The sequence below is a fragment of the Crotalus tigris genome, unplaced genomic scaffold (genome assembly GCF_016545835.1).
Source record: "Crotalus tigris isolate CLP2741 ecotype Arizona unplaced genomic scaffold, ASM1654583v1 scf7180000024359.8030256, whole genome shotgun sequence".
Taxonomy (NCBI): domain Eukaryota; kingdom Metazoa; phylum Chordata; class Lepidosauria; order Squamata; family Viperidae; genus Crotalus; species Crotalus tigris.
The window spans coordinates 3,584,541-3,598,745 of NW_024100528.1; the positions used below are offsets into that span (position 1 = coordinate 3,584,541).

Genomic DNA, 14,205 nt, shown 5'->3' on the forward strand with positions numbered 1-14,205 from the left:
CAGCCATATCCTATAATTCTCTGCAAAGAAGATCCTGTACTGTAAAGTCAGCAAAAACTTTGGAACCTTTTATGCCAGAACCCCATCGACTTCCTTCAACATGCCACAACAGCAAGCTTGGAATGAGATGGAGACTACATTGTGAAAATCTATCCATGAGAAACAGTAGGGTGTCTTCTCACTACATGTAGATAAGCCCTAGAAAAGAACCAACAGTTGCCCAAAGGAAAATCTAATCATTTTTAATGAGCAAATTGGGACTGCATAGCAAATTGCACTTGTGAAGCTAGTCAAATGGGCACTTAGCATTAAGCATGGTACATTAATTCTAGATTTATATTATATATCATGATTACACTCATTTATCTTTAGATATTTGGCATATAATTACTTTCCTCAATGAACTAGGTTAAAGGTTAGGGTTTAAGTTTCTGTGTCTCTGCTTTCTTTAAAAAAAATAGTACAACTTGGGACAAGACTGTAGTATAACTTTAATTAATTCAACTTGTTCTTTCTGTAAAGCAGATGACAGCTAAATGATTTGTTTAAATCCTTATGTACCCAATTTTCAGGATTTGTTTATATCCTTATGTACCTAATTGGTTACAAACCAATGTGAGGTAATAAGTGAGACAAACCAGGGTAAGCCTCGCTTGAAAGACAACTCTCTAACTCACATCAGGAATGAAGAGATTACCCGCCCTTACAGACTTGGCTTGACAAAGAAAGGAATCCCCTAAAGATAACCACAGTATAAAAAGGCTGTTCCTATAAAATAGGTAAGTAGCATATAAATAGATTCTTATTCAACTAACACTGATTTTCTTCTTTTAACTAACCTTATCATGATTTAGGAAATGGCTTTTAAAATCTTTCTGGCTTCTTAAAGGATGTAAAATCAAAATATTGGCACGTTAATTTTTTATTGTTGTTGCAAAATTACATTTACTTTAGCATAGTTATAAGCATTGTTCATTGCTGTATGATGATTATGTATGTTGGTTCAGGGTATAATTCACCATCCTGAGGTTGGGACAGGTTTTCCCACCACCTTATTAAAGGAAGAAAATAACTTCCTTATGGAAATTGACCAGGCACAGGGACTAGTGTAAGGAAGGGAAAAACATCACAACACCAATTTGAAAAGTGAATTTGAATGTTCCATTCCCATCACACTTTGTAGTAGGATTAAAACTAGACTCTGCTAGCTTTTGCCTTCTTACAAAAATTCTAAAAAAAAAAAGGACATATACTTAAAGTTACACATACGCAGCAGTAGGGTGTTTGAAGAGATTACTTCAGAAACTTTGTCTTTTAAAATTCTGCATTAGGGAATTTAGCTCTCAAGGAAAGAAACACAGTGATTCACATTTTTAAAAAAGGTTTCTGAATCATTACATAAATTTGGGCAAATCCATATAAGGCCTCTATATATTATGACATGTTGCAAATATGCATACAAAATTTCCTATGATTTTTTTAATCAGTAGAAAAAAGATTGCTGGCCCAGAATATTAATTTACAAAGATGGATTTTAAGAAAGCAAGAATTTTAGAGATTCACACTTCCCTAATTAGGATAATTGTAGCCACAGGTTAATCCATTAGATCAGTTGCAAGATAAACATCTTTATGGCAATAAAAAATACTTATTCTTCTATTCAGAAATTTGCCTTTTTCTTCCCCTTTTGTGCATTCTGTGACTGGTATTCTCAAAAACCATCCCTCAGCAAGAGGAACTGCCTGATATGTCCCTGTCCAGAAAAGATGGCCTCTAATGCAAGTAGTAAATGATTGCAGGATCAGTTTCAAGCATTTATAATAAACAGCCATAATAAAGTATAATTTAAGGGGTGGGACATATGTTCTAGAAGTACAATTAGATATACCCAATAAGTGATAGATATACTTCATTGCTCTTCTCCAACCAATGACTGCAACTTATCATCTCTTCTCATTGTCCCATGACAGAACCTCAGGCCTTATATGTGCCGTTCTACTGTTATGCAACATATATGTTCAAATGTGCTGTCTATCCTATCCATATTTCTCTAGCTTCCTGGGAGTTCTGGACTCCATTAAATATTTTTTTTGATTAATTGTTTAAGTCCCCATCTAGAATACCCTGCATAGCTTAGAGTGAACCACTTTTGCTGATCTTGCAACTCCTTCCCTCTCCAGTGAATGGAATGGGGATTTGGACAACAGATTCTTATAGCTACAATTGTTCCTGTGTGATCCTTATTCAGTCAAGACTGAACATGCTCAAGGATAATTAAATCTGCCGATTCCTTGAGGCTCAGAATCTTTGGCCCTATCTATGGCTAGGTAGACAAAGGAAAATTGAAGAGTAATGAGGGTAACATACAGATTATACTTGATTGCTATTCAGGTTTAACAGGAGAAACCCAAGGATGTGCTCTAAATTTTAGATTCTAAAACTGGGATTGCAGGAAGATGTCAAAATAAATTCTTTTGCAAAAACCATTGTGTATCTCATCACCCAGAATTCACATCCAAGCGAAACAGTCATCCTCATGTGCAATGCAAGCCATTATCTACAGGATGAGTTTATGTACACAGGGACTGTTTTCTTTGCATGCTTTTAAGAGAGAGAGAGAGAGAGAGAGAGGGAGAGAGAGAGAGAGAGAGAAAGAGAGAGAGATGCATACATACACACACAGAAACATGCAGTCATACATTCATGACACAGAGAGAGAGAGAGAGAGAAAGAGAGAGCGAGGGAGGGACGGAGGGAGGGAGAAAAGGAGACAGGGAGACTGGCAAGAACAAGAGGGCAGATGAGTAAAATTTCTAAATTTTATCATCCTCAAAGCATCAAGGCTAAGATACCCAAAATATATTGGACAGCCTAAGGGAGAGACAGTGAGGTAAGGGCTGTGCGGCATTTCTTCATGAGACACCAGTATGCTAGAGAACTCTGTATCATTCTTTATAGGTATCTGAAAAAGCTAAATATCAGATTAAGAAATTACCAGGCCAATTAAAAGATTATGGCTATCCACATCAAAGCAAAGGCCATTTCTTTCCTTGAAGGAGGGAGGGAGGGAAGGAGGCAAATAAGGAAAGAGAGAGGAGAAAATGATATGAGAGAATGGAGATAATAAAGTGAAATTTCATTGTTTCTTTTTACAGCATCTCAGCATCCTTAGCAGAATTCAGCCTTCATTGTGTGATAATCTGTCTCCCATACTCTCGGATGGTCAGTGGCTTGACAGTTGTTAGAATAAATGTGGCTGATTCTTCTTTCACTGAAATTTCTTCCCTTTGTTGCAGCACACACAAAAGTTGTGAAAGAAGTTGTCCTTTCCATCCCCCCACTCTCTCTTGCTCTGTCTCCTGTATGAGATTTTTCTTTTGCTTTGTGTGTTTTTCTTGATGTTTCTGGGTTTTTATTTCAGCTGTTATTAACATTTACTAAGTAGGCAGAACACGGATGCTGCCAACAGCCACAGTGGTACGGCCAGACACATTGATCCATTGCCTGCAATTCCTGTACCAGGTCCTATGAAATGAGAAAAAGGAGACAAAAAAAGAACAAAAAATTACATATGGCATGATACATATGAAATGGATTCTCATTGCTACCTTTTCCTTCAATCTGTGGAAATCTATTGGTTTTCAGGCTGATGGCTACACTTGGTCTTTGGATAGGATGCTGCACTGGGTAGAGATGCAATTTACAGGACTATTGCATTTAATGAAAACAGAGTTAAATTAAGTATATATATATATATATATATATATATATATATATATATATATATATATATATATATATATATTTGTGCATTTCCTTACCATCACACTAAAAATTAGACAACCTTTGAAAGAATTTATAGGCAGCAACAGTTCTTTTCAAAGCTTTATTAAATCAAAATGCAGTTAAACAGAAAGGTTCCTGAGCATGTCTCATACTTGTCTTGAAGAAAGAGATTAAAAAATGTCAACTAAAAGGTAATTCTATCTGCAAGATAATTCAATTCCTTGGAAAGCATAACCAACAACCAAGAAAGCAGATGAATGGGAATCCTGCATCTTGTATTATGGTGTACTAAAAGAATTAGTGTTGATCACTGTCTCTATGCACAATTCACAATACTTCTTACTCTCAGTGAAATTCAGAAACTCAAATTAGATTCAGAACATGAGTTGGAAAAATCATCTATTTCTCCTAAATGGCTTATTCCTATCTGGACAATCTTAATGAATCAGTTCTTCAAAGTAGATCAGGTCAAGAAACAGACATCACAAGGATTCCAAAAATGTTACCTTGTTGTCCTACAGTATATTAGCAGAATCTTGAAAGTGTGTCCAGATTTTTCTCAACCCTATCTTGTACTAAATAAAATCAAAGTGGAATAAAGTGATTATTTTTTCTCATTTTTCCTTTCCTTCTTTTCCAAGTCCCTCCTTAATAGCTTGCTTCTTTTTTCCTTTGATGGTTCTTTCATACCTTCCCAAGGTCAGCAATAAATTCCTTTACATGATATGAGCAAGAGCTCTCTATGAATGTTATTTTTATCTGCTCTACCAATTTTATCTCTACCAATTTTTATCATGTGGTAGCCCTTGAATGCAAAGGATCATTATAATTCTGCACATTCTCAACCATCTGCTTACAGCCCAGACATTCCCTCTTCAGGGACCAATTCATCATAGCACTCTAATCAATAAAACATGGAACCAATCAGCAAATGGCTTCAATCCCACAGGAGACTGCGTAATTATTTATTTGGTAATGGGGAAAGAGAATGATTTTCAGTATAACATTTATGGTTCTGTAGCATGAGGCCTATGGAGCGGAGCAACAGGAGTTCCCAAAAAGCTTTGATTTTTCCCAGGGATGGGCAATGAAAGGCATTCACTGCTGCAGCAACAAATAATACAGAATCATAACAGGACTATTAAATGCTAACATGACGCATATCCTTTCGTTTAGACATGGGTACTGCTCTCCTGCTTAGAAAGATCTCTTAAATTGTATTAGCCATAGTAATACTCTTTAGAACATAATGTAATTCTATGGTGAATTCTATATTTTGCATTACAGTATATAAATTATGTGAAATCTCTCCTGAATCAGAATTATTTTTAAAAAGTCTATGTTAAGAAAATGAGATGGAAATATGTTTGTGTGTACGTGTCATATCCCACATTCAGAAAATGGTTGATAATAAAAGAAAAATCAATTATTTGGGTGAGGGAATGGAAGACTGATTGAAAAATTAAGTGATATGACTGCTGACAATTTGATGGGGCAAGTGCTGTATTGGCTATTATATACTCATACATGTTGGATCAAAACCCTACTTAACCAACATCTCTGCAAATTTGTCTTAGAAACAGAAACATTTATAAGTATTTATTTTATCTAGATAATAGATAAAGCATTATTACATGTAACTCAACATTAATAATTCAAATTTAGATTTTCTTTTCTATGTCAAATACTTTGGACAGATTGAGAAATACTTGTGGATACTTTAAAAACAGTTAATTGCATCATGATAAGATGTGGTGAGACATTAATCTAAAAAAAATGCCAGCTAGGTGGCAGCAACTAGTTCATCTTTGCTGTTTTCAAAAAGCTGAATAGGATCAGAAGTACTTCTATGTGTGACTATTGGAAAATATTAGTGCTCTAGGTTAAGAAATTCCCAAAAATTTGTTCCAAGAATACAATGGCAAGTCACTTCAGTCCTCTTGTCAAGAAACCTACATGGATCTATCTGTGAGCATATCCATACTGTATCTTTAACCTGTACCTGCCTTGTTTTTCTGCCAATCATAAATTTAAGTCAGATTAAGAAAAAAAATCCTATCTGAAACACCTTTGCAATTTATAAAAAATTCAGTCTGGACAATAGGCCAACATAGTATCCACTTGACAATTCCTTGCTGTTATTCCTTCCCAAGAAAGCACTGTAAGCAAGTCTTAATCAAGACACAAACTTTTATTAAATATAATTAAAACTGAAATTATATATAAGGAAGTTAAAGCATATATATATACATACAATAATTATCTTTAAAATTAAAACAAAAAAAACCCATTCTAACTCAAGTGACTGGAAAATTAAAGAATGTCAGAGGGGCTTTTAAAGCAGTTTAAGAGAAAAGAGGGAGATAAATTAAAGGTAGAAAAATACTGTTAATACAAACAATTACTGCAAGGTTTTGAACTCTGGTGTTCTTCATGTTAAGCAAGTGTTATAATTATTATGATCCTAAGAAAGATTGTAGAATAATCTGCAACAGACCTTTAGAAAAAATGGGGCCAGAGGACAGCATCGTGTGTCTGTGTAAATTCAAGAATTTATTTGAAATAAATTAAAAACACAGTGGACAAAGCAACACTAGCAGAAGTCAGAAAATATTGTTCAGCTGGAACATGACAAAGTGAGCAGAAATCACATGTATGGTGAACTGTAAGTGGGTAGAAGACAATGCCCATTCCTGTGTCTCTTATTCATGATGGGACACTCTATCAAAAGTCATGCTCACTTTAAAGGAGACTGTCCCAAAATAACATGTTTTTTGTATAAATCACCATCTTTCCATTAATGCAGCACCATTGTTAAAATTCTGTTTTAAGTTATAATTCTTGAAAATAAATTTAAAAGAAGGGAACTAAGAGAAATACTAGCAGCAACCATATGAAATATAATTTCATTTGTAATAGGCAGACACTATTTGAGCAGACTGAGTAAGTTTTCTCAATCCTACCAATCATCAGAACTGGGAGCTACAATACATTTAAATAAGTAAATGATTTGCTGAAAATTATTTTGATGATATTTTTATTGTTCAGTCAGACTTTAGGAATAAAGAGAACTCTCAATATCCAAATCTGTTAGTTCATCTCTGGTCTACAATCTGTAGCAATCCAAATATGCTCATATCCAGATTTCAAGCAAATCAGGAGAGCATCAGTTGGGGGAAAGTTCTGCTATATGCCAATATGATTCAGAGATAGAAAATTTGGACAGCAAGTATAAGTTATTCTATATAATAATGCATTGCTGAAAGAGAGACACCTAGTGTGATATAGTGGTTAGGACACCAGGCTGGAAACCGAGAGATGGTGAGTTTTATTCTCACCTTATTCATAAAGGCATCTTGGTGACCTTGGGCCAGTTCCGTCTCTTAGTCCTAGGAAGTGCCAGACTGATTGGTGTGCATGCTTACTTGCTTCTTAAGAAGAGAAGGAAAAGTTCAAGAAAACGTGGAATAAAATAATTTTTTTAAAGGAAAACTATAATAATAATAATAAAGTTGGAAGAAACCTTCGAGGTCATCTAGTCATCTGCCTCTGCTCAGGCAAGAAACCCTATACCATTTCAGACAAATGGCTGTCCAGTCTCTTCTTTAAAAATTCCAGTGTTGGAGCATTCACAACTTCTGATTAATTGTTCTAACTGTCAGGAAATTTCTCCTTAGTTCTAGGTTACTTCTTTCCTTGGTTAGTTTCCATTCATTGCTTCCTGTCCTGCCTTCAGGTGCTTTGGAGAATAGCTTGACTCCCTCTTTTTTGTGGCAGCCCCTGAGATATTGGAACACTGCTATCATGAGACCCCTTGTCCTTCTCTTTATTAAACTAGACATATCCAGTTCCAGCAACCGTTCCTTATATGTTTTAGCCTTCAGTCCCCTAATCATCTTTGTTGCTCTTCTCTGTACTCTTTCTAGAATCTCAACATATTTTTTACATCATGGTGACCAAAACTGGATGTGGTATTCCAATTGTGGCCTTACCAATGCGTTATAAAGTGATATTAACACTTCACGTGATGTTGATTAACTGGCAGTGTATCCTTCTTTAAAGTTTGGAAGTGCAGGCCAGCCCATGTTGTCATGATATATTTGCTAGAAATTTTATTTTCATAATTGATTAATACATTCATCAAAATGAAAGCAGGGAAAAAGTTATTAAAATAGCTACTTGCTTCAGAGAGTTAGCTTATTGTAATAAATGCTTTTTTGTTTGAATTATGAGTGTTTATTGTTTCTCCTATTATTAATTGTAAACAATGTTTTTAGATATGATGAATTTCAAAATTCCTGAGATTGTCAGATCATAAAATATTTCTTCAGCTTTTCATTACAATCTTTGATTTACACTACTAAATGCATACATCTATGTGGTAGTCTTTGGTGCCCTCTGCTGCAAGATAGCTCCTATTACAGAGAGTCTAAAATGTACTGTATAGAGAAAAATAAAAACCATTGAATGACATTGCAAAATGTCTGCTAAATTGATCCTTGTTATGCTCATTTCATGACTGTGAAAAGATTAGCTTATAGCTAATTCAAACTGATTTGGTTAGTGTTTCTTTAATTCATGCATCTTTTCTTGTAACCTATTAGGTTCACATTAATTCATGCTAATCCATTCTGAACTTAAAGCAGACCCAACTTTTCTACTTCCATTTCTTTGCATGTCTGTTCTGTCATATTTTACTTCAGACTTGTAGCAACTCAACTGCAATTATAGATTGAACTATAATTTTTTTTTATTCTTTTCAATGGTGCATTTGCAATTTTATTAGATGGGACAATTTGTAACAGGAGTAAAAAGAACAGGCTGGTAGGAAGGGCTGAAAATTGAAATTAGAACTTTATTTTCCAGAAAACTTTAGTGGACAGCAAAGGCATGCAGATTTTCAAATAGACTAGGAAATAGCCCTTACATTTTAGATCTATAAAACATGTGGTCTGATACCTAGACAAATAAATGTAATGTAATCAATAAACAAAAAACTGCTATGATGGCTCAATAGTTATATAGGAGAGTTAGTTGCACAAGTTAGTTGAGGGAGGGGTCTTTCCCACAATCCCTGAAGGAGGCGGTTGTGAGGTCCCTGCTCAAGAAGCCTACCCTGGACCCGGCTGATTTAAATAACTTCCGTCCAGTCTCCAATCTCCCCTTTGTGGGGAAGGTTGTAGAGAGAGTGGTGGCGCTCCAGCTCCAATGGTCTCTGGATGAAGCAGATTATCTAGACCCTTTTCAATCTGGCTTCAGGCCCGGCTTCAGCACAGAAACCGCTTTGGTCGCGCTGATGGATGATCTTTGGCGGGCCCGAGACAGAGGTTATTCCTCTGTCTTGGTGCTACTTGACCTCTCAGCGGCTTTCGATACCATCAATCATGGTATCCTTTTGCAACGACTCGAAGGGGAGTGGAAGGCACCGTTTTACGGTGGTTCTCCTCCTACCTCTCTGGCCGGTCGCAATCGGTATTGGTGGGAGGGCAGAGGTCAACCCCGAGGCCCCTTGAATGCGGTGTGCCACAGGGGTCGGTCCTCTCTCCCCTCCTATTTAACATTTATATGAAGCCGCTGGGTGAGATCATCAGACAGCACGGGGTGAGGTTTCATCAGTATGCTGATGATACCCAGTTATATATCTCCTCCCCGAGCTCTCTCAGTGAAGCAGCCGATGTGATGGGCCGTTGCCTTGAAGCCGTGAGGGTCTGGATGGGGGTTAACAGACTCAGTCTCAATCCTGACAAGACCGAGTGGCTTTGGATGTTGCCTCCCAAGGATCATGTCGACTGTCCAGTGTTGACTCTTGTGGGGGAAAATATACCCCCTTTGGAGCGGGTTCGCAACTTGGGTGTCCTCCTTGATCCACAGCTGAATTTGGAACATCAATTGACGGCTGTGGCTGGGAGGACCTTTGCACAAGTTCACCTGTTGCACCAGTTGCGACCCTACCTGGACCGAGAGGCTCTCCTTACAGTCACTCATGCCCTTGTCACCTCACGTTTGGACTACTGCAACACGTTCTACATGGGGCTACCCTTGAAAAGTATTCGGAGACTACAGTTGGTCCAGAATGCAGCCGCGCGAGTGATAGTGGGTGCTCCTCGATACATCCACATTACACCTATCCTCCGTGAGCTGCACTGGTTGCCTATTGGTCTCTGGGTCCAATTCAAGGTGTTGGTCATTACCTTTAAAGCCCTATATGGCTCAGGGCCAGGCTATTTGCGAGACTGCCTACTACCTCATAGTGCCCTACATCTGGTTAGATCCCACAGGCTGGGCCTCCTTCAGGCCCCGTTGGCCAAGCAGTGCCATTTAGTGGGGCTGTGGAGGAGGGCCTTCTCTGTGATGGCACCCACGCTTTGGAATCAGCTCCCCCAGGAGATTAGGACCGCTCCCACCCTGTTGGTCTTCCGTAAGCTACTTAAGACCTGGCTTTTCCGGAAGGCCTGGGGTTTATAAAACCTTACCCCTGGATGATTGTTTTTGTATTGTTGTTTTGTTATGTTTTATGTGTTTTTTATTGTTATCCGCCCAGAGTCCTTCGGGAGTGGGGCGGCTTATAAATTTTAAAAATAAAATAAATAAATACAATGCTAATGAAAACACTTATTTAAATGTGAATGTGGAATCCCTAACTAAACTGCAATATTAAAATGCTGGAAGAAAGTCTCTCTCTTTCTCTCTGTGTGTTTAAAATAGAGATTAAGAGGAATTGCTGCATTTTCTCCAGTATTTCTTTCTTCCCCAATATGGAGTACTACTGTACTGGTGCTTTAAACTAAAGGAGAGCTTTAAACTAAAATTGAGGGGGACGTGAGACCAATCTTCAGAATCTCTAAACTCAAAACCAATCATAAATCCCAAGAAAACAAGTCAAACAATGAGGTGGGCAGAAATGAAAAAAAAGAAAAACTCAAACAATGTTCAGGAGATGCAGGAAACATACTCATGGACAGGCATAAAAGCCTTACATGCTTATATACAAATGTTCAATGCTTGGGGAAAAAACAGGGCAAACTAGAAGCAATAGTACACAAGGGAATGTATGACATAGTTGGTGTTGTGCATTAACCCAATTTCATAACGTCTGTTATAAAATGGTTAAATAAGATGTTCAATTCAAATCCTTAACTGTCTGTTATATATATTGCAAGCCTGTGTTTTAGGCGGAAATTTGTGCTTTAAACTTATTGGCTGTTGCCTAGCGGCGGTCCGTATAAATAAGAGTCAAGTGGCTGTAGAGCTGCTTCTGTGTGGATTGAATAAACGAGCTGTTACTTTCACTCCTGTGTCTTCAATGCCTCTCCGTTTCCAATATACAACAGTTGGTATTACAAAAACCTGGTGGGACGAAACCCATGAATAGAATGGACTGATGGATGGATACAAATTGTTCAAAAGAAACAGGTCTACAAAAAGAGAAAGGGGAGTTGCACTATATGTAAGAAACATATCTACAGAAAAGCACATAATCAAAGATAAAATCTCTCCAGAATGCATATGGTTCAATATAAAAGAGGAAAAAAGTGACATTACCATAGGTGTATATTATAGACCATCCAACCAATCAAAAGAAATAGATGAATTCTTTGCCAACAAGTTAACAAATGTATGTAGGAAGCATACCACAATAGTAATGGGAGCCTTCAAGTATTCAGATATCAACTGGGAGACAAACTCTGAAGCAAGCTGGAGATCAAATAGATTCCTAACCAATCTAGCCAACAACTTTGTCATCCAAAAGGTGGAGGAGGGAACTAGACATAAAGCCATACTGGACTTAATTCTATATAATAGAGAAGAAGTGATAGAGGGAGTTGAAGTTGCTGGAACCTTGGGAGAAAGTGACCATGTCATACTGGAATTTAATATAATGCAAACACTAGCAACAGAAACAATCCAACCAGTGTCTTGAACTTCAAAAAAGCTGACTTTAACAAACTCAGAGAGAAACTAGGAAAGATCCCATGGATGAAAATCTTAAAGCAGAAAACAAGCCAAGAAACATGGAAAACTCTGAAAACTGTGATCATAAAAGCCCATACCAGCACAATACCACTGAAAAAGAAAAACAAGAAATTCAAGAAGAAACCAGCATGGCTGCACAAAGATCTCTCTGACAAACTGAAAGACAAAAAGGACAAATACAAAAATTGGAAAGAGGGGCACATAACTAAGGCCAGTTATCAGCAGACAGCCAGAATATGTCAAGATGAAGTCAGGAAAGCAAAGGCTCAGAAAGAACAAAGACTTGCAACAGAAATCATGGATAATAAAAAAAAGTTTCTTCCAATATTTTAACAAGAAAAAAGTCAAGGAAACTGTAAGTCCACTAAAGAGAAAAGATGGCAAGGAAATAATAGGCAACAGGGAGAAAGCAGAACTGCTCAACTCATACTTTACATCAGTCTTCACACAAAAAGAAACCATAGCCCAACATACAAAAAAAAAAAAAACCACTGCAAAAGACAAATTAAAAAATTAAAATTAATATAAGCAAGAAAACGGTAAGAGAACACCTATCCAACCTTGATGAACATAAATCACTGGGGCCTGAGAGATTATATCCCAGAGTTCTGAAGGAGCTGGCAGATATTATCTGAGAACCACTGCACCACATCTTTCAAAAATCCTGGAGCACAAGGGAAATACCTGAGGATTGGAAAAGGGCTGATGTGATTCAAGAAAGGGGAAAAAAAAATAGGAAACTACAGACCAATCAGTTTAACATCAATACCTGGGAAGATCCTAGAAAAGATAATCAAAAAAGAGATCTGCGAACAACTAGAAGCAAACAAAGTTATAACTAGTAACCAGCACGGGTTTGTTAAAAATAAATCATGCCAAACCAATCTTATTTCATTCTTCGACAAAGTGACTAAACTAATAGACCAGCAAAACACTGTGAACATAGTATACTTAGACATCAGTAAGGCATTTGATAAAGTAGACCACAACCTACTCCTTGGTAAGCTAGAAAAAGGTGGAATAGATAACATCACCACCACATGGATCTATAGCTGGCTGGCAAACCGTACTCAATGAGTAGTCCTCAATGGCACTACATCCACATGGAAAGAAGTAAGCAGTGGGGTACCACAAGGTTCCGTCTTAGGCCCAGTACTCTTCAATATCTTCATCAATGACTTAGATGAGGGAATTGAAGGGGAACTCATCAAATTTGCAGATGACACCAAACTGACAGGAGTAGCCAATACCCCAGAAGATAAACTCAGGATCCAAAAAGATCTTGACAAACTTGAACAAAATGAGTTTCAAAGTGGAGAAAAGCATTTAGTCAGGAAAAATCAAAGCTACAAGTACAGATTAGGCAAGACCTGGCTTAAAAACAGTAACTGTGAGAGGGACCTTGGAGTCCTAGTGGACAATCACTTAACCATGAGCCAGCAGCGTGCAGCAGAAGCCAAAAAAGCTAATACAATCCTGGGTTGTATAAACAAATCAAGATCATGTGAGGTATTAGTACCACTTTATAAAACCCTAGTAAGACCACACCTGGGATACTGCAGCCAATTTTGGTCACCGTATCACAAAAAAGATGTTGAGAGTTTGGAAAAAATTCAGAGAAGAGCATCTAAGATAATCAAAGGCCTGGAGATTAAAACATAAGAAGAACGGCTGCAGGACTTGGGTTTGGCTAGTCTAAAGAAAAGAAGAAATAGGGGAGACATGATAGCAGCATTTCAGTATTTGAGCAGCTCCCACAAAGAAGAGGGGGTCACATTATTCACCAAAGCACCAGAGGGGAGAACAAGAAACAATGGTTGGAAACTGATCAAAGAGAGAAGAAACCTGGAATTAAGGAGAAACTTCTTGACAGTGAGGACAATTAACCAATGGAATAGCTTGTCCCCAGAAATTGTGGGTGCTCCATCACTGGAGATTTTTAAAAAGAGGCTAGACAGTCACTTGTCTGAGATGGTATAGGTTCACCTGCTTCAGCAGAGGGCTGGACTAGAAGACCTCTAAGGTCCCTTCCAGCTCTGCTCTATCCTATCCTATCCTATCCTATCCTATCCTATCCTATCCTATCCTATTTTTTAGGTTCCTTTTAGATGAAGACTGTGTGCAAAACTTTGAAAAACACAGCTTCGGACTTCTGGTGGCGCTGTGCTGGCGATGGTGGCTACTTTGTAGCCGTCCTCCTGAGAAAGTGTTAGAACCGCTGAGAACAGCAGGCATCAGCTGTTCCGCGGTTTAAAACCTCCTTCCCGGGCAAAGGGAAGGAGGGGAGTATCATCCTGAATAGTGGTAGAGCCTCTGAAATCCCCAAAAGAATCTTTTTTGGGGGGTGAAAAGAGTGCTCCCACGGAGTTCAGGGTGTCTCCGCTTCTCAGCTGTCTTTGTCTCTCGCTGTTGGGGACAAAGCAAGACGCCGCTCCCACCTCCGCG

General features: G+C 37.8%; 1 protein-coding gene across 2 annotated transcripts in view; it reads right to left on the bottom strand.

The window, feature by feature from the left end:
* Positions 1 to 828: 828 nt before the first annotated feature.
* LOC120300776 (limbic system associated membrane protein) overlaps positions 829 to 14,205 on the bottom strand; it is a 580,799-nt gene continuing 567,422 nt past the window's right edge. For both annotated transcript variants that reach the window (XM_039327222.1, XM_039327223.1), the window contains one exon: positions 829 to 3,525. In XM_039327222.1, coding sequence (XP_039183156.1) covers positions 3,428 to 3,525 — 98 coding nt within the window. In that variant the 3' untranslated portion in view covers positions 829 to 3,427. The remainder of the gene's footprint in view (positions 3,526 to 14,205) is intronic.